The sequence below is a fragment of the Equus caballus genome, chromosome 2, assembly GCF_041296265.1.
Source record: "Equus caballus isolate H_3958 breed thoroughbred chromosome 2, TB-T2T, whole genome shotgun sequence".
Classification (NCBI taxonomy): Eukaryota; Metazoa; Chordata; class Mammalia; order Perissodactyla; family Equidae; genus Equus; species Equus caballus.
The window spans coordinates 16,083,254-16,105,864 of NC_091685.1; the positions used below are offsets into that span (position 1 = coordinate 16,083,254).

At 36.3% G+C, this 22,611-nt stretch overlaps 1 protein-coding gene across 19 annotated transcripts in view; it reads left to right on the forward strand.

Annotated features, from left to right (window-relative positions):
* The window catches only part of FOXJ3 (forkhead box J3), a 133,937-nt gene that overhangs the window by 81,954 nt on the left and 29,372 nt on the right, over positions 1–22,611 (forward strand). For 10 of the 19 annotated variants that reach the window (XM_005607147.4, XM_070260205.1, XM_070260206.1 and 7 more), the window contains exons 5-6: positions 1,445–1,528; positions 17,061–17,162. In XM_005607147.4, coding sequence (XP_005607204.1) covers positions 1,445–1,528; positions 17,061–17,162 — 186 coding nt within the window. The remainder of the gene's footprint in view (positions 1–1,444; positions 1,529–17,060; positions 17,163–22,611) is intronic. The other 9 variants (XM_070260211.1, XM_070260210.1, XM_070260214.1 and 6 more) reach the window with 1 other exon arrangement.

The following is a 22,611-nucleotide window of genomic DNA, read 5'->3' on the forward strand; positions in this document are numbered from 1 at the left end:
TTGTAAAACTAGGACATGCATTGTATTTCTGTTTCTGAAAGGCATATGTCTCTTTCTTCCTTCTTTCTCTTTCTTACTGTCTGCCTCCTGCCTTGTGAGTGAGTGAGTGTGTGTGTGTCTGTGTAGATAATTGAGGGAAAAAGGAACTAAGAATTGTGACCTTGATTCTGGTCCTGACTCTCACATGCTTGGTTCAGCAAACCACTTTTATCTTTTTGAGCTTTGGTCTCCTCATCTGTATAACATGTGCAAACTATATGATCTAAGGTTTTCAAAATGTTTTTTGAGGGTGTCTTAATTTCTGAGTTGCCTTGGAACCCAGTAGGTGCTTACTGTGTATTTTCAAATGAGTGTTTTGAATGTGTTTTCTCTTGTATCAAAAAGTAAGAGAGGATAAATACAGTCATGCTCTGCATAACGACGTTTAACAACATTTTGGTCAACGATGGACTGTATATGTGACGGTGGTCCCATAAGGTAGTGCCGTTCAGCCTAGGTGTGTAGTAGGCTGTACCATCTGGGTTTGTGTAAGTACAATCTATGATGTTTACACAATGACGAAATCTCCTTAACCACCTATTTCTCACAACATATCCCTGTCAAGTGACACATGACTGTAATTAATGAAAGTTAATTGTGACAGAATAAGCAATAAAAGATTTATGTACAGACTGTTGCTTCCCAGGCTGTACTTATCATATAAAATGTGTTCAAGCAGTTTGTCTTTATAAATTGTTTCACTTAGAATTTAGATTGGTGAGGTCCCAGGGTACAGAAACTACAGTATCTTTATACATAAAATTCCATTAGACTTGAATGTCATAGACTGTTGTAATTATCATATATGATCAATTAAGAATTAGTATATATTAAAAAATATGTTCAGTTGGTCATTTCTTTCTCTCTCTCTCTCTTTTTTTGGTGAGGGAGATTGGCTCTGAGCTAATGTCTGTTGCTAATCTTCCTCTTTTTATTTTCATCTTTCCTTCCCCAAAACCTCAGTAAGTAGTTGTACATCGTAGTTGTAAGTCCTTGTAGTTCATCTGTGTGGGATGCCACCACAGCATGGCTTGATGAGTAGTGTGTAGGTCTGTGCCGGGGATCCAAACTGGTGAACCCTGGGCTACTGAAGAGGAATGCATGAACTTAACCACTATGCCACCGGGCCCACCTCAATCTTTTCTCTTTTTAATTTGACTGTGGCAGAAGTTCTTGGACTTGGCTGCTTCAGATTGTGATTTTTTCTTTCATAATGTAGTTTATAGGTGGCCCTTTTTTCTCGTATAAACTTTACTTTTCATAGTTCAAAACTAGTGTTTCTTCTCCTTTTTCATTGTTGTTATCTGCAAAATGTTTGCTTTTAGAGCAGAGGATTATAAAATTCGTTTTAATGTTATAGAGTTGCTGTAATATGCTGTTAATTACTTTATTTCTTTACCTTTAGGGATCCTATTGGGCAATAGACACCAACCCGAAGGAAGATGCGCTGCCTACTCGGCCAAAGAAGAGAGCACGATCTGTAGAACGGGTAAAAGCTCTTTATTACAAATTTAGTATGATGGAGTTATTATGTCAGAAATATAGATTTTAAAAGTTACTTCCAATACAGCGAGTATAACCATAATGAAGGTAATATTTTATTTGTATAGCATTTTCTGTTTTTTCAGAACACTTTGACTCATTATTGTATTTGATCTTAACAACTCTTTGAGTGAGGTGGGGAGTTTAGGAATTAAGGAAAAGGTGTTTTTTGTGATTAGGGCACAGCTGTTGTCTGAGACTTGAATCTGGGTCTCTTGAGATTTAATTTGGTACTCTTTCCTTTGCATCTACAACACTGAGTACTGGTTTTATATAACAAAGCTATTCCTTTTCACTGCAGGTGATTACACTGAATCTTCCTGATTGTCCTTAAAATGCTTTTTCCAGCTTCCAGCCATGTAATAATTATTTTGTACACAAAATCTCTTAAGTGTTTGTGTGTTGTTTGTAAGATAATTCTTACTCGTAAATTCATGGTTAAGATTAATTTGCATGAATGAAAGAAAAGGAGCTGTAGTTGATACTCTGAGTTGTTTATTGTAACGTATTTTTAGTTGACACTGGCTGTCGTCAGACATTAACTTTACCTTTCAGCTTTTCTGACTACATTTCTAGCATCTCAACTGGCTGTCGTCAGACATTAACTTTACCTTTCAGCTTTTCTGACTACATTTCTAGCATCTCAACTAAAACACACACACACACACACACACACACCCTGCCCCCCCATCCTACCCTACAATCCCTTAAGACCCATTCCAAATGTTAACTAAACTGTCAAATCTTTCCTCGCTTCTTCATGTGTATTCTTGTAGAATTTTGCAAAGTTCTTTCACAGAATTTCTCACACTTTGTAGAAATTATTTGTTTCTGTATTTGTCTCCTTTGCTGGACTGTGATCCCCTAAGGGCAGAGAAGATATATTTGTATCTCCAGTGTTAGTGTTTTTCGCAGCTTATAATAGATATCAGTAAATGTTTGCAGAATAAATCAGGGTAAAGGGAATAAGAGAAGATGAAGGAAACTGAATAAACATTTGGTCAAATAAATTTGTTCTATGCCTATTCCTGGTAGAGAGAGAAAACTTCCCAATCTCAAAGACAAGGACTTTAAGCTGGGTTTAAGTTGGGATCAGGGGAGCCCATGAGGTACAGCAGCAATGGGGTTTACGTAAGCAGATTTATGGAGCCAGCAGAAGGAATTCAGTACTGTAGTTACCAAACTATATAGAATTAAAGGTGAACTCTTAGGCCAGAACACTTTTTGGTTTTATACAAACCAAAATTTAAGAAGTTAAAGTTTAATATTGGTGGCATAGTCTTCTGGTAACAGAGTTTTAAGACTGACATGTCAATGAGCTATGTATGTAATGGTGTGAGAGGGAATGAACCTCAGTTCCTGCCCTCCAGCTTCTGCCTTTTAAAACAGACTTAGCCTGTGTGCTTAGCAGGCTTAGCACTTAGACTTTCACACTTTAATTGTGTGAAAACGTAGAGTACAAAACACTTAGCATCTATTGCCAGAATTTGAAGGAAGGGGAGAAAAAATCCACATTGTTAAACCCAGAGCATCAGTGAGGATGTATATGTTGCAGGGTGCAGAAATGGTGGTCTTCTCTATCATTTGCCCTCTTCTTCTGAAGTTCTTAGAGCTTGAATTGGTTTTGGAAATTTGAATTGGTAGTCCAGTTGACAACTGTGCCTTCCTTTTGGATATTAAGCCAGCCTTTTGTTCTGTTACCTTGTTTCATAGTTCTGAGAGCAATCCGTCTTTATTTCTGAGAGTCCCCCTTTTTTCTGGAGACCATATATTGTCAGTTTTATAATGGACGTCTATAGAGATATAAAATTCAGATTACAGAAGTATGTTTTACATACAAAGCATGTGTTCTTGAATATATGTTTGGACATATATTTTCTATATTTATTTTCTACTGTTTATCTTTTTAGCTTCATTTTAAGTTAAAAGCATGTAAAAGCTTCAACAATTTACCTTTGTAGTATAGTACCATAAAATATCCAGTACCAGAGCCTTTCAGTTAGTAATATTGACATTTATTTTGGCCTGAGCTGTGTATTGGATGCTGCTGTAGGAGAGGAACCTGTGAAAGAGACCAGCTGTAAGCAGAGTATATTAATCAGGGAGACAGATACTGTTTAATACTCTGAAAGATAGTATTCTTACAAAACATAATTTCCTGCCCTGATAAACTGATGTGTCTGTATTTTTCATTTAGAGGTTTTTTTGGGGGGAGAAGGGAGGAAGGTAATATTTTTATTAGGATAGAGTTTGTATTTTAGGTAACCATTGGGTTTTATCTAAGGAAATACATAGGACAGTCAAATAGTGATGGTTCTGAATCTGATCTTTATACATTTAAAGTTTGCTCAAAAACTAAACATCCATAAGTTGAAACTTTTAAAGGATTTTAAAATGTAAATATATTGACATCTCTAGAAAGTTCCTTATTAAATTTCTGAAATTTATTATTCCTTTGTCCATGTGTAAACATCAAAATTCTATGTGAAAAATAAAAATATTTTATAAGATGAGCTTTTAATGGAACAGAAAAGTATTTCTAAACTGCTACAGAGAAGTGATTTTTAAAAATGCAAGTAACAATATCTTCATATCCTAAATGAAAAATCAACCTTGATAGTTATATCCGGGCCAATATTCTTAACTCGGTTCTCTGGACCCCCTCCATTTACATAAACATATCTCTTGATCATTATAGTATTCCTTTCTTCTGTTCTTAATCCTCAAGTATATAAATGTCTCTCATTTTCTTTTTTCTGATTTCTTTTATCTTCTTACCACTTTTTCTTTATCATAAAATGGACCTGAGACCTAAAAAAATTATTGAATAAAGTTTAGCATGATGGGTGAGTGGCTCCTTGACTAGGAGTCCTCTGTTTCTCTTTTGGCTTTACAGTTTACTTGTTCTTGTGACTTTTGGCAAGTTATTAGATTTTTTGAGATAGAAGTCTCAGTAGCTGCTGTGGACTGAATGTTTGTTTCCCCCAAATTCGTATGTTGAAATCCCAATCCCAATGTGATGGTATTTGGAGATGGAGACTTTGGGAAGTAATTGGGTCAGGAGGGTGAAGCCCTCATGAATGGAATTAGTGTCTTTATAAGAATAAACCAGAGAGCTGGCCAGCTCTCTTTCCATCATGTGAGAATACCTGGAAGAGGGCTCTCGCCAGAACCTGATCATGTTGGCACCATGATCTTGGACTTCTTGCCTCCAGAACTGTGAGAAATAAATTTCTGTTGTTGATAAGCCACCCAGATTATGATGTTTTGTTAAAGGAACCTACGCTGACTAAGACAACAGCATAATAATAATAATAATAGATAATTATATTGAGTTTATGTTCCAGATGTCTTTTAAAGAATTTCATTTATGTTAACTCATGCAGTTTTTATAGTAACTCCAAATGATTAAACTGATAGGCATGGATGTTAGGTAAACTGTCCAGGGATACCAAGGACAATAAGGACAAAGGGCGAGATTATGAACCCAGGTAGTCTGCCTTTAAAGTCCATGCTGTTTACAGCTGCACTTTACTGCCAGTAGTATTTGCTATGCCAAAGCCCACAACACTGAATCAAGTTTCTTTGTGCATATTTTGTTGTGAGCTAATGGTCCTTAATTTTAAAAGAGAATCCCCCACATTTAACCTAAAAACTGTATATATGATTAAGTGACATAAATATGATTATAAATGACAGGCAAGTGATAAGTAATCTGTTAGGGCAAGTGGTAATAACTAAAGTGACTCAAAATAGAAAATGCTGCTCTGGGAAGGCCTCTAGGAAGAGGAATGAGACTTTTGAGGAATGAGAATTTTGATGCAGAAGTGTAACTTGTTTGCATAGAAAATAGTAAATGATGTTCCACTTGGAGAATACAGCATGCATGATTGAATGGTAAATAAGAAGTACAGGTGGGCATAATTGAAAACCCTTTTAACCATGGTGAAGAGCTTAGGCAAGGGTGTGAAAATTTTGATAAGGAGTAGAATGATTTGGGTAGAAAGCCTAAAGATATGGGATCAAGAAATTGCTTTGATATGATAGCCTGTCGTGTTGAGAAAGGAATCAAAACAACAGTTAAGAAAGATACTTCCTCTTCATAAAATACTCATTGCAAGAGGAAGATGCTGTATGAGAGGAAAAATAATTTGCCCTCTACCCGTCTAGGTTCTTGGCTGAGACTCCCTCTGAGAAAAAGACAGATTAATAAGGGAAAACCAAATTTAATTACGTACATACAGGAGCCCCACAAAGATAAGAGACTCAAAGGCAGCCAGGCAGTTGAGGCTTATATACCATCCTGACCTAAGGAAAGGGATAGGAGCTGGGGCTTCAAAGGGGAGGAAGACAATTCACAGGAAGGGGAGAAGAACAAATGTTTGGTAAATAAATGTTTGCCTTGCCATGTAGGTAAGTCTCTCAGATATGAAAAATAACACTCTTCCTGGTATAGGCCCTCTTTCTAATTTCTTTTAGGCAGTTAAGGAGGAGATAAAAGCTTTTCCTGAGCTTACCTGGTCTTGGTTGCCATCATCTCAAAATAATCCACATGCCAAAGTGGCACATTCTGGGGTGGCTTGTTCTGAAACCCCTCAATGCTAAGTAGATGGAGTTGCAGTAGTCTCATTTGTGAAATGGTAATGGCCTGGGCTAGGGATATATACATGAATGAGGAAGTTCTTTAGAAAATTAGCATGGTATCAAATTTCTAAATATATACTCATAATTGTGTGTAATATGGTCATTTTACCAGTTTAATTTTATAGATCTTTGTTCTCTAGATACTGTGTGTCAGGCATCATGCTAGGATGTTGTGGGCATATACCAAGAAGAAGGAGATATGATAAGACACATAATTCTAGCACAAAGGCAAAGCATGTATAGAAAGTACTATAAAAAAGATATGAAATATTGTGTGCAGAGGAAGTAGAGGTTATGTTTTACTGGGACCGTGTGGGAAGGCTTCATGGGTTATCTGGCTTGGCTTTGATGTAGAGACAGATAGGCAAGGTAGAGAGGAGCATTCGTTGAGTACATATTTATTGAATGTTGAGTACCTGCCCTGAGCAGGCACTGTTCTGGGTGCTGGAGAAACCACAAATTAGCAAAACACATTCGCTACTCCCATGAAGTTTATATTCTGATGGAGGGTGGTGGGGTAGGAAGGCATGAGATAAGAGGTCATGGTCAAAGATAAGATACAGAAGTGGAAAAGTATCAGGATTTGGGAGAGAACATAGTAGTTCATTTTGTCTGGATGACTTTTTCCTCTTTCAAATTAATTTGTATTACTCATGCTCTTCATTGAGAGAGAGAGAGCATACCTTTTACATTGTAAGTGTAGGGCTAAGTGTTGGGGGAATAGTGGTAAACAAAGACAGACCCATGTTCTCTCCTTAGGAAGCTTTTACTTAAGCAGGAATGATAAACTGATAAGGTAGGATGACATTATATTCATATCATTGCTCATTGTCTCAGCATAGTTAACAATTCCCCATTCATTCTCAAAATAGCATTTGGCTGATAAATTATGTGGTCACCCTAAAAATAAGGGTCTTGAGAACTGTGGGGCCATACTGCAGAGAGGCATAATTTAGTGTAGGAGTCAGGAAAGGTTTCCTTGAAGAACTGATGTTTCAGTGGATGCCTGTCGAATGAACAGAAATAAAGCAGATGAGGGTGATTGGCAGTGTGAAAGAGTGAGGGGAACTTATTTGTGAAAAGACTGATGGTTAAAAAGAGGGCCCCAAATTTCAAGGAACTGACAGATTAGTATGACTGGAGCATAGAGTTGAAGAAGGACAGTAATTTCTTATTTTCACTTTTCCTATCCTATTAGTTTCTATTTTTATATGTTAAAGAACAAAAATTCAGTAGAGTAAATTTCAAGATCTAATTGGCTTTATTTAGAGATTCATGAATCAGGCAACATTTCATCCAGCAAAAAATAGATAGGGGATCTGAGGAGTTATACAAAATGGAAGGTTTTTTTTTTTAGGCAGAAAGAAGGTGGGACAAAGAGGTTAAAAGAGTGGATTATTCCAGGCAAGTTCCCTTTCCCTTAGGGAAGGCAGGTGGTTTTACCAGCAGATTACCTCACTAGGGTTGCTCAGGAAATTCCAGACTGATTGGTTTAAAAATCTACTCCTGGGAGAGGCTGAAACTTAGTCTAAGTGACTCCATTTTGGGCCTGTTGTTTCTTTTTAACATATGTTAATTAACAGATAAATATTCTCTTTCACCTTTTGCATTTGCTTTTTAATTTGGCCTTGCTTGTTCAGTGCAACCAAAGGGTATTTTCCTTATTTATTAGTGAAAAGTACCCAGTCCACTGGAAGCTGCTTAGAGTAGAAAAAAGCAAAATTAGCTAGATATTACCTGTGGGTTTTTTTTTGAAGACTGGCAAGCACTTATACTATTCCAAGGGAACTGATGTCAAGGAATAGAAGAAGGAACTCTCAGATTTTAGGCAATTCTTTGTTAAAGAAATGCTTTGAGAAGAATGAATGCTCCAGATTAGTGCATTTTATCTCTTTTATCATGTTGATAAACACAGAAATACGTTTTTTCTCTGTTCGTTCTTTGATTGTCCCCCACTTTTTAAAAAGCTTAAATCATATGTCTTGGTTATTTTGTAATGTTATTCTTTGCTTATAGGAACCTCATATGCTAAAGTAGTGGTTCTCAGTGTTTGAGGCCCTTTCAGAGGGTCCTTGTGGTCAAAACTGTGTTCATAATAATACTAAGATGTTCTTTGCGTTTTTGCTCATAAATTTTTCAGAGGTTACATGACCTGTGATTTTGCTATAGATTGAATGCAGAGGCAGATAGGAGGTCTTCTATTATGCTAAGTATTAAAGCAATAAAAAAAAAAGTTAAAATAATGTCATTCTTCTCACTGTTTTGTTTTGAAGACTATATTTTTCATACAACACAATATTTATATTACCATATAGTGCATTTGTTATTGTTGGTTTTAAATGAATAAAATTTTGTCTCAGTTTTAATTTCTAATAGGTAAATATCAATAGATATAACTTGCAGAAATAAAAGCTCTTTGGGATTCTTGATAACTTTTAATAGTGTAAAAGGGTCCTGAGATCAAAAATCTTTAGAACTGTTGTGCTAAAGAAAGATTTCCTATCTATTCCCAAAGACATTCTTTTTGAGAAAAGAAAAAATACTTGTCTGTCATGGTATGAGTTCTCCCAGCAGTACACAAGGAATTGAGCACCAGTAGTTTGAGGGCTGATCCTAGGAAAGTGGGCAATTTTCAAGTCAGTTACCACTGAGAGCACTAAGAGCTCAGTTTCAGTGGGGAACTCTGGGAGGCAGTTTAGAACTGTGGGTCAATGAGCCGGGATATTTATTCTTCAGCTTTTCCTCTCACTGAGTGAGTGATGCTGCTAGGGACATTAGCTTTTCGCACTTCTGTCCTGCCCCGCACAAAGCCAAAGCATGCTCCCCAACCAAATAAAACTCCTCAGGCAGAGTTGCAAATGTTTGTACTGAGCAGCCTTCAGAGTGTAGAGATGGATGCAGAGGGGATATGGTTGGGTTCTGACAATGTTTGTCACATGTCTTTCCTTCTTTTCTATTGGCAGAGTGTGTGTGTGTTTTCAGACCTGTGTGTACTCTCGTGTCTTTTTTTTCCACAGCCTCCTGCATTTTCATAGCCTTTGATTTATTTCATAAATTGGGTCCCAACCCAGGAAATCCTTTAAAAAACACCTTCTGTCTGTTAAGGGTATGTATGGGCACAACTGTTCCTTTTAAATTAGTAGACGGAAGGTGCGTCTTTTGGAGTATATTGTTTCTTGTAATTGAAAGAGTCTCTTCCCGGTCATGGCTTAGTGTTTGCCTAAGTGCATCATTCAGAGTTTTAAAACATAAGTGGACAAATTTAGTACTGTTACAGAAGTTGAAATGGCTGTATGTAACTGTTGCTTATGAGTAGTAAGGTCACATATTTAACTCTTTTTTTGTTGTATACTTGGCACAGGGAAGGTGCTTTGAAAGAATTATAAGTAGGAAATAATGTCCCTGTTAGAAATGTAAAATTTCTGAACACTTTAAAGCTGGGAGTAAGGATGGGGTGCTGGTGGTGGTACGAAATGGAAATTCTAAAAAGAAAAACCCTTTAGATTGTGTTATATTTTAGCAGCATTCAATAATCTGAAGTTCCTTAAGTAAAATTAGGAGCAAAAGTAAGTCCATGTTACAAAGCCATGAGGTATCACTTTTATTAAGTACAAGATTTAGGGGAAATTAGGAGACCTAATTTTAAGGTTGTATGTTACACCATGTTATAACATGGTAACATAAATATAATGTTTAATTTTTCTGGCCATAGTTTCTTTATATATAAATGTAAGTGGATTGTCAGCTGTATAGCCCTGGAAGAGAATCTCCCTTGTAAAATTCCACAAGCACAAAGGCTCTGAGGTAGAAACATACTTGTCATGGTGAGAAACAACAGGGAGGCCACTGTGGCTGGACTTATGCGTGTGAGGAGGGAAGAGTAGTAGGACTTGACATCAGAGATGTAAGCATTGGGAGCAGGAGGAAGATTGTGTAGGCCCTTGTATGTCTTTGTAAAGACTTGTGTTTTATTTTGAGGAAATGGAAAGCTATTGGAGGGATATAAGCAAAGTTGTGACATAAGGTGACTTAGATTTTAACAGCATCTCACTAGCCGATGTGTGGAGAATAAGCTGTAAGAGAACAAGGGTAGAAGCAGGGTGATCAGGAGGAAATTGCTGTGAATAGTTTTGCTTAAATCTTCTAATGCATTGTTGTGGAAATTATTGAGGGAGTAAAGGCCAGATAGCAGTATATAAACTCACTGTCCTAAACATGTTGGCCTCTGCAAAAAACTCATAATCTGCAGTTATGCAGCTTTTATTGGAACAAAGAAGAATACGCATTTACTTTTTCTTGAAGTTAAGAGCTAAATTGTGTATTATAGTTCGAAAGTGATGGATTGCAAGTTTATAACAGGAAGATAACTGGAGGATGGATGGATAAATAGAAAAGAAGACATTTTTCTAGGCAGGATACTCTGCACCTTGCTCCATATCTGAGATTGTTGTCATTTGTGTTGTTATTTGTGACTCAGTTTCTTCCATTGTTATACCGAGTTATTTTGTTGATTAAGTGATCCCCCACTGTGTGTCCTCTCGCTCTGAGTCTGAGTAAGGGAGGATTTAGTTAAAGGTATAAGTGAGCAGAGGAAGGAATGTAATCTACATTCGTACTCTTAGAACTAAAAAAACATTATTTCAATTGGACAAATATACTGAGTATACATTATGTGGGAGGCACTATGTGTTGCCTCTAAGACTTACGTGTAAATAGAATTTCCTAGGGGTTTTAAAGCAGAAGAAATACTATCCAATTAGGGAGTTAGACTAGGAAGTGTTTAATGAGGAGTCATTTTGATGAATGGGTAGAATTTAGTTTTTTATAATACTATTGAGAGATTTTTAATGTACAGTTAAGTGAAGATTTTGTAATTTGAGGAGTTTTGCCGTGAAATTATCACCAGTGTCAAATGAACATTTCTCTCACCCCAAAAGTTTGTTTCTGTCCCTGTGTAATTCATGCCTCCCTCCAATCTTATCCCTAGGCAACCCTGATATGGGGAGAATTGACATCTTAACAATATTGATTATTCCAAGCCATGAAAATTTTTTATTGCTCCATTCATTAGGTCTTTACTTTCTTTTGGGGATTTTTTTTTAGTTTTCAGTGTAGAGGACTTGGGTGTTTCCAGTTAGATTTAATCCTAAATGCTTTGTTTTTGGATGCTACACAGTCATGTGTTGCTTAATGACAGGGATACATTCTCAAAAATGTGACCTTAGGTGATTTTGTTGTTGGCAAACATCATGGAGTGTACTTAACAAACTTAGATGGTATAGCCTACTACACACCTAGGCTATATGGTATTAATCTTATGGGACTACTGTTGTATATACCGTCTGTCATTGACTGAAATGTTTTGGGCACATGACTGTATATTTTAAAATCCATTTTCCAATTACTTGCTGCTAGTATGTAAAAATGTAATTAATTTTGTATATTAAACTTGTATTCTTTAATCTTGTTCCAGTAATTGTTTTGAAGATGCCTTGGGGTTTTTCATATGATCAATTATATCACCTGCAAATAGACAGTTTTCCTGTCCTTCCCCCTCTTCCTCCCCTGTCCCTTCCCACCTTATTGCAGTGAATAGACTCTCCACTGTAGTGTTAATAGAAGTGGTGAAAGTGGGCATCCTTGCCCTATTTCCATTCTTAGGGGGAAATGACCCCTAAGTATAACATAAGCTGTAGGGCTTTTGTAGATGCCCTTTATCAGATTGAGGAAGTTCTTTAGTAAACCCAGTTTGCTGAGAGATTTTATCATGAATGGTTATAGAATTTTGTCAAGTGCTTTTCTGTACCTATTGAAGTAATCATATGGCTTTTCTTCATTCTGTTAGCATGTTGAATTACATTGATTGTATTTTGAATGTTAAATCTTGCATTCCTTGGATAAAACCTACTAAGTCACAGTATAGTATCCCTTTAATATATTGTTGGATTCAGTTTGCTAATATTTTGTTTAGGAGTTTTATATGTATATTCATGAGGAATTTGGATTTATAATTTTCTTTCTTTGTAATGTCTGTCAGGTTTTGGTATTAGGGTTATACTGGCCTCATAAAACAATTTCGGCAGTTTTCTTTCCTCTGTTTTCTGAAGAAGTTTCTGTAGATTGGCATATATTTTCCTTCAGTGTTTCAGAAAATTCATCAGTGAAACCATCTGGGCCTGCAGTTTTCTGCATGGGGAGGCTTTTGATACTTAGTTTATTTCATATAAGACTATTCAGATTTTCTCTTTCTATGCCAGTTTTGGTAAATTATCTTCTTAAAGGAATTTGTCCCTCTCATCTAAGTTGTTGAATTCATTGGTATAAAGTGGTTCGTAATCTCTTATCTTTTGATATTCATAGAATCTTTAGTAACGACTCCTCATTCATTCTTGATATTGATGGTTTGTGTTCTGTCTTTTATCAGTTTAGCTAAGGGTTTGTCAGTTGGGTTAGTCCTTTCAAAGAATCAGATTTTGTTGTTTAAAATTTTTTTCTATTGTCTGTTTTCTGTTTTTTTTATTTCTACTTTTATCTTTATTATTCCTTCTACTTGCTCATTTTTCTACTTACTAATATTTCTAGGTTCTTAAGGGTGCAACTTAGATCACTGATTTGAGAGCTTTCTGCTTTAGTAATAAAAGAATTGAAAGCTGTAGGTTTACCTCTAAGCACTGCTTTAACTGCATCTCACAAATTTTGGTAAGTTGCATTTCATTATCATTTAGTTCAAAATATTTAAAAAATTCTCCTGTGTCTTTTCTGACCCAGGAATTATTTATAAATGTGTTAATTTCCAAATATTTCAAATACTGGGTTTTCTTAGATATCTTGTTGATTTGTAATAAAATTTTTTTTCATCTCAGTCTGGCATGTTTATTGAAACTTGTTTTGTGGCTCAGCATGTGCTATGTCTTGGTGAATGTCTATGTGCACTTGAAAAGAATATGTCTTCTACAGTTGTTTGCTGTAGTGTTCTCTGATATCATTTAGATCAAGGCATTGGCTAATGTATTCCAATGTTCTTTTTCTTTACTGATTTTTAATTGTCAGTTTTGCTTCATGTATTTTGAAGCTCTGTTATCAGTCACATTCATGTTTATAATTATGTCTTCGTCGGTTATTTCTTTGTCAAGAGTTTTTTCTTTATGAAGGTTTCTTTATCAAAAATTTAAAAAAATCTCTGGTATACTCTTTTTTAATTTAATATTAATATAGCCATTTTACCATTGTACATACTATTCGCATGGTATATATTTTTCCATGTCTTACTTTCAACCTCTCTGTGTCTATATCTTGCAGTTGTGACTTTTGTAGGCCACATTTAGCTGAGCCTTGCTTTTTTAGCATCTCTGATAATCTCTGCCTTTTTATTGGAGTGTTTAGATCATTAACATTAATGTAATTATAGATATCATGAGATTTAGGTCTACATTTGTTTTCTGTTTGACTCTATGTTTTTAATTCCTTTCTTCCCCCCTTTCCTGCCTTCTTTTAGATTATTTGGATATTGTAGTATTCTATTTTACTTTATCTATTGGCTTTTTAGCTATACCTCTGTATGTAGTTATATATTGGAATTTCAGTATACATTTCTAATTTTTTATAGTCTACTCAGAGTTAATATTATACCAGTTCATGTAAATTGTAGACTTCTCCCAACCATATATGGATCCACTTTGCCCCTTTCCTCACCATTCCCCATAGTTGTAATATATATTACATCTGTGGACATTGAAAAGCTTGCAAAACAGTGCTATAAATTTTGCCTTAAATAAGCATATGTAATTTTTAACACCTAAGAGGAAAACAGTAGTCTGTTACTTTCATCTAGATGTTTTACCATTTCTAGTGCTTTAATTAATTCCTCAAGGTCCACGTTTTCCCCCTGCTGTAATCTCCCTTCAGCCTAAAGAACTTTCTTATATTGCAGATCTTCTGGCAACAAATTCTCTTACTTTTTCTTTCTCTGAAAATGTCTTTATTTTGCCTTCATTCATAGAGAATATTTTCATTAGATATACAGTCTAGATTGAAAATTTTTTTAAGTACTTTAAAAATATTCACTGCCTAATGACCTCCGTCAGTTTTTTGAGAAATCCAGTCATTTTCAATCCATGTTTTTCTGTATGTGATATGTCGTTTTTCTCTGGCTGCTTCTTATCTTTATTTTTGAACAGTTCAATTTGATCCTTCAAGCCTCCACTTTATTCTAATCTGCATATGCATAGTTCAGGGGCCAGCCTGAGACTCTTGTAGTGTTTCTTACACAGTATTAAGGCATCCTTTTCGACTTTCTTCCCTGTGGGATTCCCTTCTCTCTCTGGTAGCTGGCTGTGTTTACCTGGGCTCTTTTCCCTGGTTCCTCCTGACAGAAAGACACCGTAAGCTACTTACAGTCCACCTCTACTGCCTGACCTTGGAGCAAAGCTGCAACAAAACAGAAAATTCACCAATGTGCTGGTCTCCCCACGTTTTGACTTCTCTCCACAATCTGCCTGTTTCATTTACTCTTCAGAATCCATAGCTGGTTGTCATCCTGTGTCCCGTCCTGTCCCCTTGGTGTCGCCACCCCCCCCCCCCCCCAACTTGTAGTTGTTATCAGCAGAAGGTTAGTATGTAGGGATATCACACTACCATGCTGGAAATGGAACTTAAAGAGGTAGGATTTTGACACAGGTTAAGAGGAAACTCCAGAAAGGACCTTTCACAAGCTGACTGGTGCTGCCCAGGTTAGATTCATTGATACTTTCTTTGTCCAGAATTTGGCTTTTGGTTGCAATAATAACAGTTATCCAAATACATTTTGGGATACATTGATACACTGGCTTTACTAATCAGACTACTTCTTGTCTGTTAATAACAGAATCAGTGTGCTTACGAATGAAAATATGTACCATACTAGTGAGCATATTAAAGTATGTAAAGAGAGTGTCCCTCTTTCTCTTGACTGAACCAGACTGAAGTATCCATGGAGAATGTCTAATTAAAAGATTTTTTGAAATTTACTATCTAATGTCTAATGGCTGAAGCTATGAATCTGGCTTTTGGGGAATATATTGCCTCATACCAAAGCCGTCTTCTTTCTCATTAATCACCATTGAATATTCGCCTGTTATCAGCAGGTCCTCAGCATCAGTAGTAGATATGTTCTAGTGGTCATCATAGCAGGTAGCACTGATTGTGTGTTTCAGATTCTGTGCTAAGTACTTCACATAAATTGCTTAATTAATGCTCTTAACAAACCTCTAAAGGAAGTGGCATAAATCTCTTTTTATAGATGAGGAAAGTGCCTAAAGGTTGAGTAATTTGCATGAAATCACACAACACAGGCTTGCCTCTTCCTACCAGTGGGGAGGAGTGCGAAGTAAATAGTCAGCCAATCCTCTGGACTGAGATGACTGAGTTGAGTTGGAAGAACATGAGATTTGCAGCTTTCTAAAGAAATTTTCTGTGTTAATTTAGGTTTAGCTAAGGTGGCTGACACCAAAGCTGAAGCATAGACAAAGTTGTCTTTGTAATTCTTTCACTTGTATTTCTGAAGCCCTTTTCCATTTTCATCTCACTCTCAATGTGCACCCAGCACCCAAGTACTAGATTCTACCTTCTAGGGGTGACCCTTGTCTTTTTTTTTTCTTTTCTTTTCATTTCAATCAAGATGCCTTTTCCCTACTCTTGTAGATTATCTGATCAGAGAAATTCATGTGAGGGATTAAATGATAAATAGATTCATCTTAGAAATGTATCTCAGTGAAATTGCTCTCTTTGTCGTCTGGTATGATCTTTTAAAAATGCATGTTCAATTGGGATCATGTGTGGTACAAATATTTTTTGCCATAGAGGGAGAACATGGAACTAGCATCATAACCACAAATTGTTTATAGGTGCCCTTCTTTAACTTTCAGCACTGAAGTTGCTATCTCTCGAGGGCTCACCAAAGTAATAAAAACCGTCTCTTATGAGAGAGGAGTTGTCACAGTCTATATCCAAAATTCGAAATGTAGAAAACCTTCTATGTTGATTTTTCCACCCCTGTTAGCTCTATAAACAGTGCGTATGAAGTTGTGTTATTCAGGATATTGTTCAGTTGTAGTAACAGAAAAAGGAAGAAAAATAAAACAAGTGAGAGCCTTAAACCGGAGAGATTTGTTTCTCTCTCAGGTCAAAGTCCAAGCTGATAGGTGGATTAGGTGGATAACCAGCTCTGTTTCACAAGGTCATTCAGGTGTTCATGTTCCTTCTAATCTTCTCTTTCCAGTGTTCCCCAGGGTGTTATCCTCAGCTTTATAGTTAAGATGGCTACCACCATATCTCTGTCCCCCAGCCTGCAATAAGAGGGAAAGAGAGAATGGAGGGCAAGCAAGTTCCTTTCAAAGACGTGACCCAGAAGTTGTACATATCACTCTTGCTCATATCCCATTTGCCACACCTTAGTCACATGGCTACAACAAGCTGCAAATGAGGCTGGAAAAGGTAGTCTTTAGCTGGGCAGCGAGGAGTCGAGAACTATAGAGTTCTATTACTAAAAGAGAGAGGAGGGGAGAATGGATATTAGGGGACCATTAGCAGTCTCCACTACAGACATTTATAATGTTTGCTAACCTGTCCCACAGTCAATTAAAAGAGTTGGTAAGGAGTAGCCATACCAATGGACTTTGTGATGTCATGTCAGTAGAATATTAAAATAACAGTAGAAGAGATTTCAGTAATGATTTAAGTTCATTTTCAGAAACAAAGCACAAAACTAGATATTGGAGAATTTGATGAAATACCTTAAATTATGTTAAAGTTGCTGGATATATGAGCTAATAATTATGTATTTTGTTCTTGTATTTTAGGCCTCAACTCCATATAGCATAGATTCAGATTCTTTGGGAATGGAGTGTATTATTTCGGGAAGTGCCTCTCCAACTCTGGCAATCAACACTGTGACTAACAAAGTAATTCCATTTTTCTAAACACTTTTGAAATGTCTTTGAGTAATACATTTGATTTGCCTTTGTAATATCAATAGAGTTCTATATGGTTCAGTTTAAAGATGATACAGATTTGGCCAACCCATACATGGCAGCTTGAAAGCTGAATCCACAATGTTTTGAGGAATACACAAATTAGAAGAAAGTATTTCTCTGGAGAAATTGGAAGATGCTTATTGTGAAGCTCTATGTTCATTTAAATTCTTGACACTGCCAGTTCCCATTGTGGAATTTTTGAGTCAGCATTTTATTGAATCAGTTTGTTTCAAAATCGTCAATTGCCCCTCTGAATATGTGATTGAAAAAGAGATTGTCAAATTCCCAGGGAGTCAAGAGAATCCAGTAAAATAAATAATTCGGACAAACTCATAGAGTTCATTGGAATGGTAGTCAACCTGTTTCATTATATTCAAGTGTAGGTACATTAAAAAAAATTCTGCTGCATTTTTTTTTTTTAAGCAAGGGTCAAAACTTTTTGCCAACTCATTAATACTTAGTGGGGTACAATTGTCTTGTCTTTATAAGGTACTTAGTCTCATCTCTCAGAACTCTAAAACGGCTCTGGGAAGTTCATGTAGTAACTCAGTTCAGTGCTTCTCTTTCCTCCCTTAATGAACCACGAGCACCTTGAAGCCATACATTTCTCACATTCATGTTCATACTCTCTTTCAGTCTTGCTTTCACCCTCTCCTTTTGTCTCCCATGCTTTCACTTGCGCTTGCTTTTTCTCTGTCTCTCGCTCTTCCACTTTGTCTTGCACACACATAAACACAAACACAAATGCTAATATAGTATACATAAGATTTTTTTATTTGTAGAAAGGTAATGAATAAACAGGTAGAAGACAAATTATAATCAGAATGACCAATCAGATTTCCAATTTAGAAAGGAAACTGGAAGCTGAGGTGTAAAGTAGTGGTTTTTCCCAGATATCAATCCATGTAATGATTCCGTCAGAATCACTTAGGGGAGGGGGGTGTGTATGTGTGTTTGGTGGTGGTGGTAACTCCCAGATTCCATTGCAGGACTACCAGATCAGTTGCTTTGTCCTTGTTGGATAAGCCCAGAAACTGTACTTTTAAAGATCATCCCTAATAGTGCCCAATTAGACTTGAGTTTCTGTTGAAGAAGATGGGTTGGAATCAGAAGTATCCAATAACTGCTCTTTGCAGTGGTCCAAGCAGAAGGTACCGAGGCCTAAACATAGGCAGTTATGGCTATTAGGAAGCAATTAGGAAATAGTAATGCTGGGACTTCATGACTAAATAATATGGGGGGTCAAAGGAGCTGCAGACTTCTGCTTCCAGATACGATGAAATAGCTAATATCAGATTAACCCCCCCCCCCCAATAAAATGGCAGCCAGGACTTCGGCGGTGAAGATCCCAGAAAAAAAGGGAAACACATTGAGATAAACCCTGCAGATTTTCTCTTTGGACATTTCTCAATTCTCAGTGCAGTGTAGAGGCTGAACAGAACATAGCAGCCTAGAGCCGTCATTGAGCTAGGGAGATAAAAACTGGAGTTTGGGGATGCCAAACAGCTGGAGCTTAAGGACTAAGCTCCTGAGGAATCTCAGAAGTGAGCTCAACTTTTTGCAAACAATATCCCCTTAAGGTGTTTGCTAACTCCTAACCTGTGTGTGCTTGTGCTCAGACACAGACAAATCAAATAGACTTTTTACTAGCCAGAATTCAGCAGTCTCACAGAGAAGCGGGCGCAAAAATTGTAGTTCATGATCTTCAAGGATGAGGGAGCCATGATACATGCCAGGCTTTCAAGTTGATACCTCAGAAGGGTTATGTTCTGTGAGTGAGAACAAACTAGAATAGAGCAGCCTCAGATTTTTATTAGGGTGGTATGGTTGTATTCTTCTACTTGCCAAAAGAAAACTAAATCCTTTCTGGAAGAAGATAGCATTATCCCAAGCTTTTGCAAGTTTTTATAAGTAAAGTCTCACCTTCAGTCAAAATTTTTAGACATTCTAGGACATAGGACAAAAATACCGAGGGGAGGGGAAAAAGGGCAGTATGAACATATCTACAAGTGATATAGATATTGATTTTAAAATAAGTCTGACTAGCATATTCAAGAAAATAGATGAATTATAGAAAATTTATTAGAGAATTGGAATCTGTGTGGGAGAACCAAGAGGAAACTGTAGAACTGAAAAATATAATAACTGAAATTAAGATTCAATAGATGGGTGTTGTAACAGCAGATTAGACTCTTTAGGGAAGAGAATTAGTGAACTGGAAGATAGGTCAATAGAAAATATGCAGATTGAAACACAAGGAAAAAGTAGTGGAAAATTCAGGAAAATTTAAGAGATAAATAGGATATGGGGGAAAGATCTAACAGACTTGTTATTAGAGTTCCAGAGAAGAGGAAAAAAAGAATAGAGAAGAAGCAATATTTTAATTTTCTAAAACTGATGGATGGTAACACAGTACAGATTCAAGAAGTTCTGAGAACCCCAGGAAGGGTTAATGGAAAGAAAACCTTACCAGGCAAGTAAAAATGAAACTGCTAATACAAAGTAGAGGAAGATTGGCATGGATGTTAGCTTAGAGACAATCTTCCTCGAGCAAAAAGAGGAAGCTTGGTAGCAGATGTTAGCTCAGGACCAATCTTCCTCACCAAAAAAGAAAAGAAACTGCTAAAAAACAAAGATAAAGCGGAAAAATCTTAAAATCAGAGGGAAAAAACAGGCAACTTCAAAGGAGCAACAATAAGCCAGACACAAACTTCTGAATAGAAATGGTTAAAATCACACACTAGAATGGAATTGTTATAGTGCTGAAAAGAAATACCTGCCAATCCAGAATTCAAAAATTAAAACTTCTGTGGAAAATGGAGGTTAAATACGTTTTCACAGAAACAGAACCCTGAGAGAATATGTTACTAGTGCTTCATTATTAAAAAATTAAAGGTGAGGGGGCCGTCCCCGTGGCCGAGTGGTTAGGTTTACGTGCTCCGCTGCAGGCAGCCCAGTGTTTCGTCGGTTCAAATCCTGGGCGCGGACATGGCACCACTCATCGAGCCACGTTGAGGCAGCGTCCCACATGCCACAATTAGGAGGACCCACACTTAAGAATATACATGTACTGGCGGGCTTGGGGAAGAAAAACAAAAAGGAAAAAAAAATTAAAGGTGATTAATTTTTTAGCTAGAAGGGAAATTATCCTGTGCAGAAAAGATGGGAATGGATAATGACTGGCTGGTGAGTGAGGATTGGGAGAGTGCATGAGCGGGCCTTCTCGAGTGCTGGTGTAATGTTCTATATCAGCGGTTCTGTGGCCTTTGGACGCCTGGGTAACCAAGACCCTTTTAGGGATTCCATGAGGTCAAAACTCTTTCTATGATAATATTAAAACATTATTTGCCTTTTCCTTCATGCATTTTCACTGGTGCAGCAAAAGCAATATTATGTAAGCCTTAGCATAAATCAAGGCAGTACTCTAGTAGTCGTTGTATTTTTCACTGCCACACGCTTAAGTAAAACTAGTACTTAAAAAACACCAATATCCTTGGTGAAGCAGGAGAAATAGTTTTATTAAACTGTTGACCTTTGAGTACACATCTTTTTAATATTCTGTGTGATGAAATGGGAGGTATGCATAAAACCTTACACTACATACTGAAGTACAGTAGTTGCTTCAAGAAAGAGCATTTGTGTGATTGATTGAGTCCGATGTTGAACTGGCTGCTGTATTCATGGATCATTTTTTTTTTTGCTTGAAAGACAGCTGACACTGGTGGTTCCGATTTGGGCATTTGGCAGATGTTTTCTTGAAAATGAACGAAGTGAGTCTGTCACTTCAAGGAAAAGAATTGACAGTATCTCTTGTCAGTAATAAAATTTGAGCTTTTAAGCAAAAAATAGAAGTTTGGAAAACTTACATCCACCACGAGGAGTCTGGTAGCTTCATAGTCTTTAAAGACTTGTCTAATGAGATTATTGGTGTGGTTCACAAGTGATGTTTTGATGTCATAGACTGAAATTGTCCGTATTTGGAAGATCTGCGTAACTTAGTGAACCAGTATTTTTCACATGACCAATGCGTAATGTTACAAAATCATGCATGGATAAATGATCCATTCAAAGTACAAGGTAGAACAGTGGATTTTATGTAACAGAGTACAAAAAAAATTATCGATATGGTTTCAGATTCCACATTTTAGCTAATCTTTAAAAAGTGTGACATGTCATGTTTTGGTGTAGTATCAAAAAAGACTATCCACAATTATCTGAAAAGTCTATTAAAATATTCTTCCCCTTTCCAAATATATATATGTGTGATGTTGGGTTTTATTTCTATACTTCCACCTAACAACTTATTGTAACAGATGGAATGCAGAAGCAGATGTGAGAATCTAGCTGTTTCCTATTAAGCCAGGCATGGAGATTTACAAAAGTGTAAAATAATGGCATTCTTCTATTTATTGGGAGAAAATATTTTTTATGTTAACTTATAGTTGGGTTTGTAGTTTTTATTTTTAAATTAATAAATTAAAAAAATTTTGGTTTAATTTTTTATACGCCGTTTATTGATAGGTGTATCAACAGAAACAAAAGCTCCTTGACTCCTCAACTCTTAAGACTATAGAAAGGTTATAAGATCAAAGTTTAAAAACTGCTTGTCTATACTTTGATCTGGGTGGTGATTACATGAGTATACCCATTTTGTAGTAAATAAACTAGTAATCTCTGCACTTTACTTTCTATATATGTTCATTTTAATAAAAATGTTTATCTTTCTTCTAAATAAAATAAGCTATGACGGTTCGTCCAAGATGATGGAGAGTATTTCTGGTTTGAGTGATAGGTAACTGAGCATGGACAGGAGAGGAGGAGCGTCCAAGAAAATGACCATAGAATGCTTGTAATTTGTTGATATTCTATTGTTTTATAGCTTTTGTTTATTCCTAGGAGCCCTGAGGTGGTGGTGGTTTTTTAAATGAAATTTACACTGGAAATATTTACCAGAAAAATCTTTGCCAGGGTTTTCTTTATTCCATCACATTTTTTCTTACTCTCTTTTCCCTTATTAGTTCCTAGACACATAATTTTTTCTAGCTGATATGAATGTGGGACAGTTTGGTTTTGCGTTAAGAATAGTGGCTTTTATGTCTAGTTTTCTACTGTTTAGCCTTTTTGGCAAATGTTTTTGAGCATTGAGCATGATTCCATTTTCAGCACAAACAGAAGGATTGTTGATAGCTCAGTTGGTTATTAAATTCAGTAAATATTTATTAATTGTATACTGATTAGAAAGCATTATGTTATGATTACTTATTGGGGACTCAAGGAGCCAACAGTCTAGTAATGAATAGAAATTTGGTAAAAATTAGACCATAAAGCCAAATGTATTAATTGTTCCTAAGGAAGTAGGAGCATAGAAAAGAAAGTT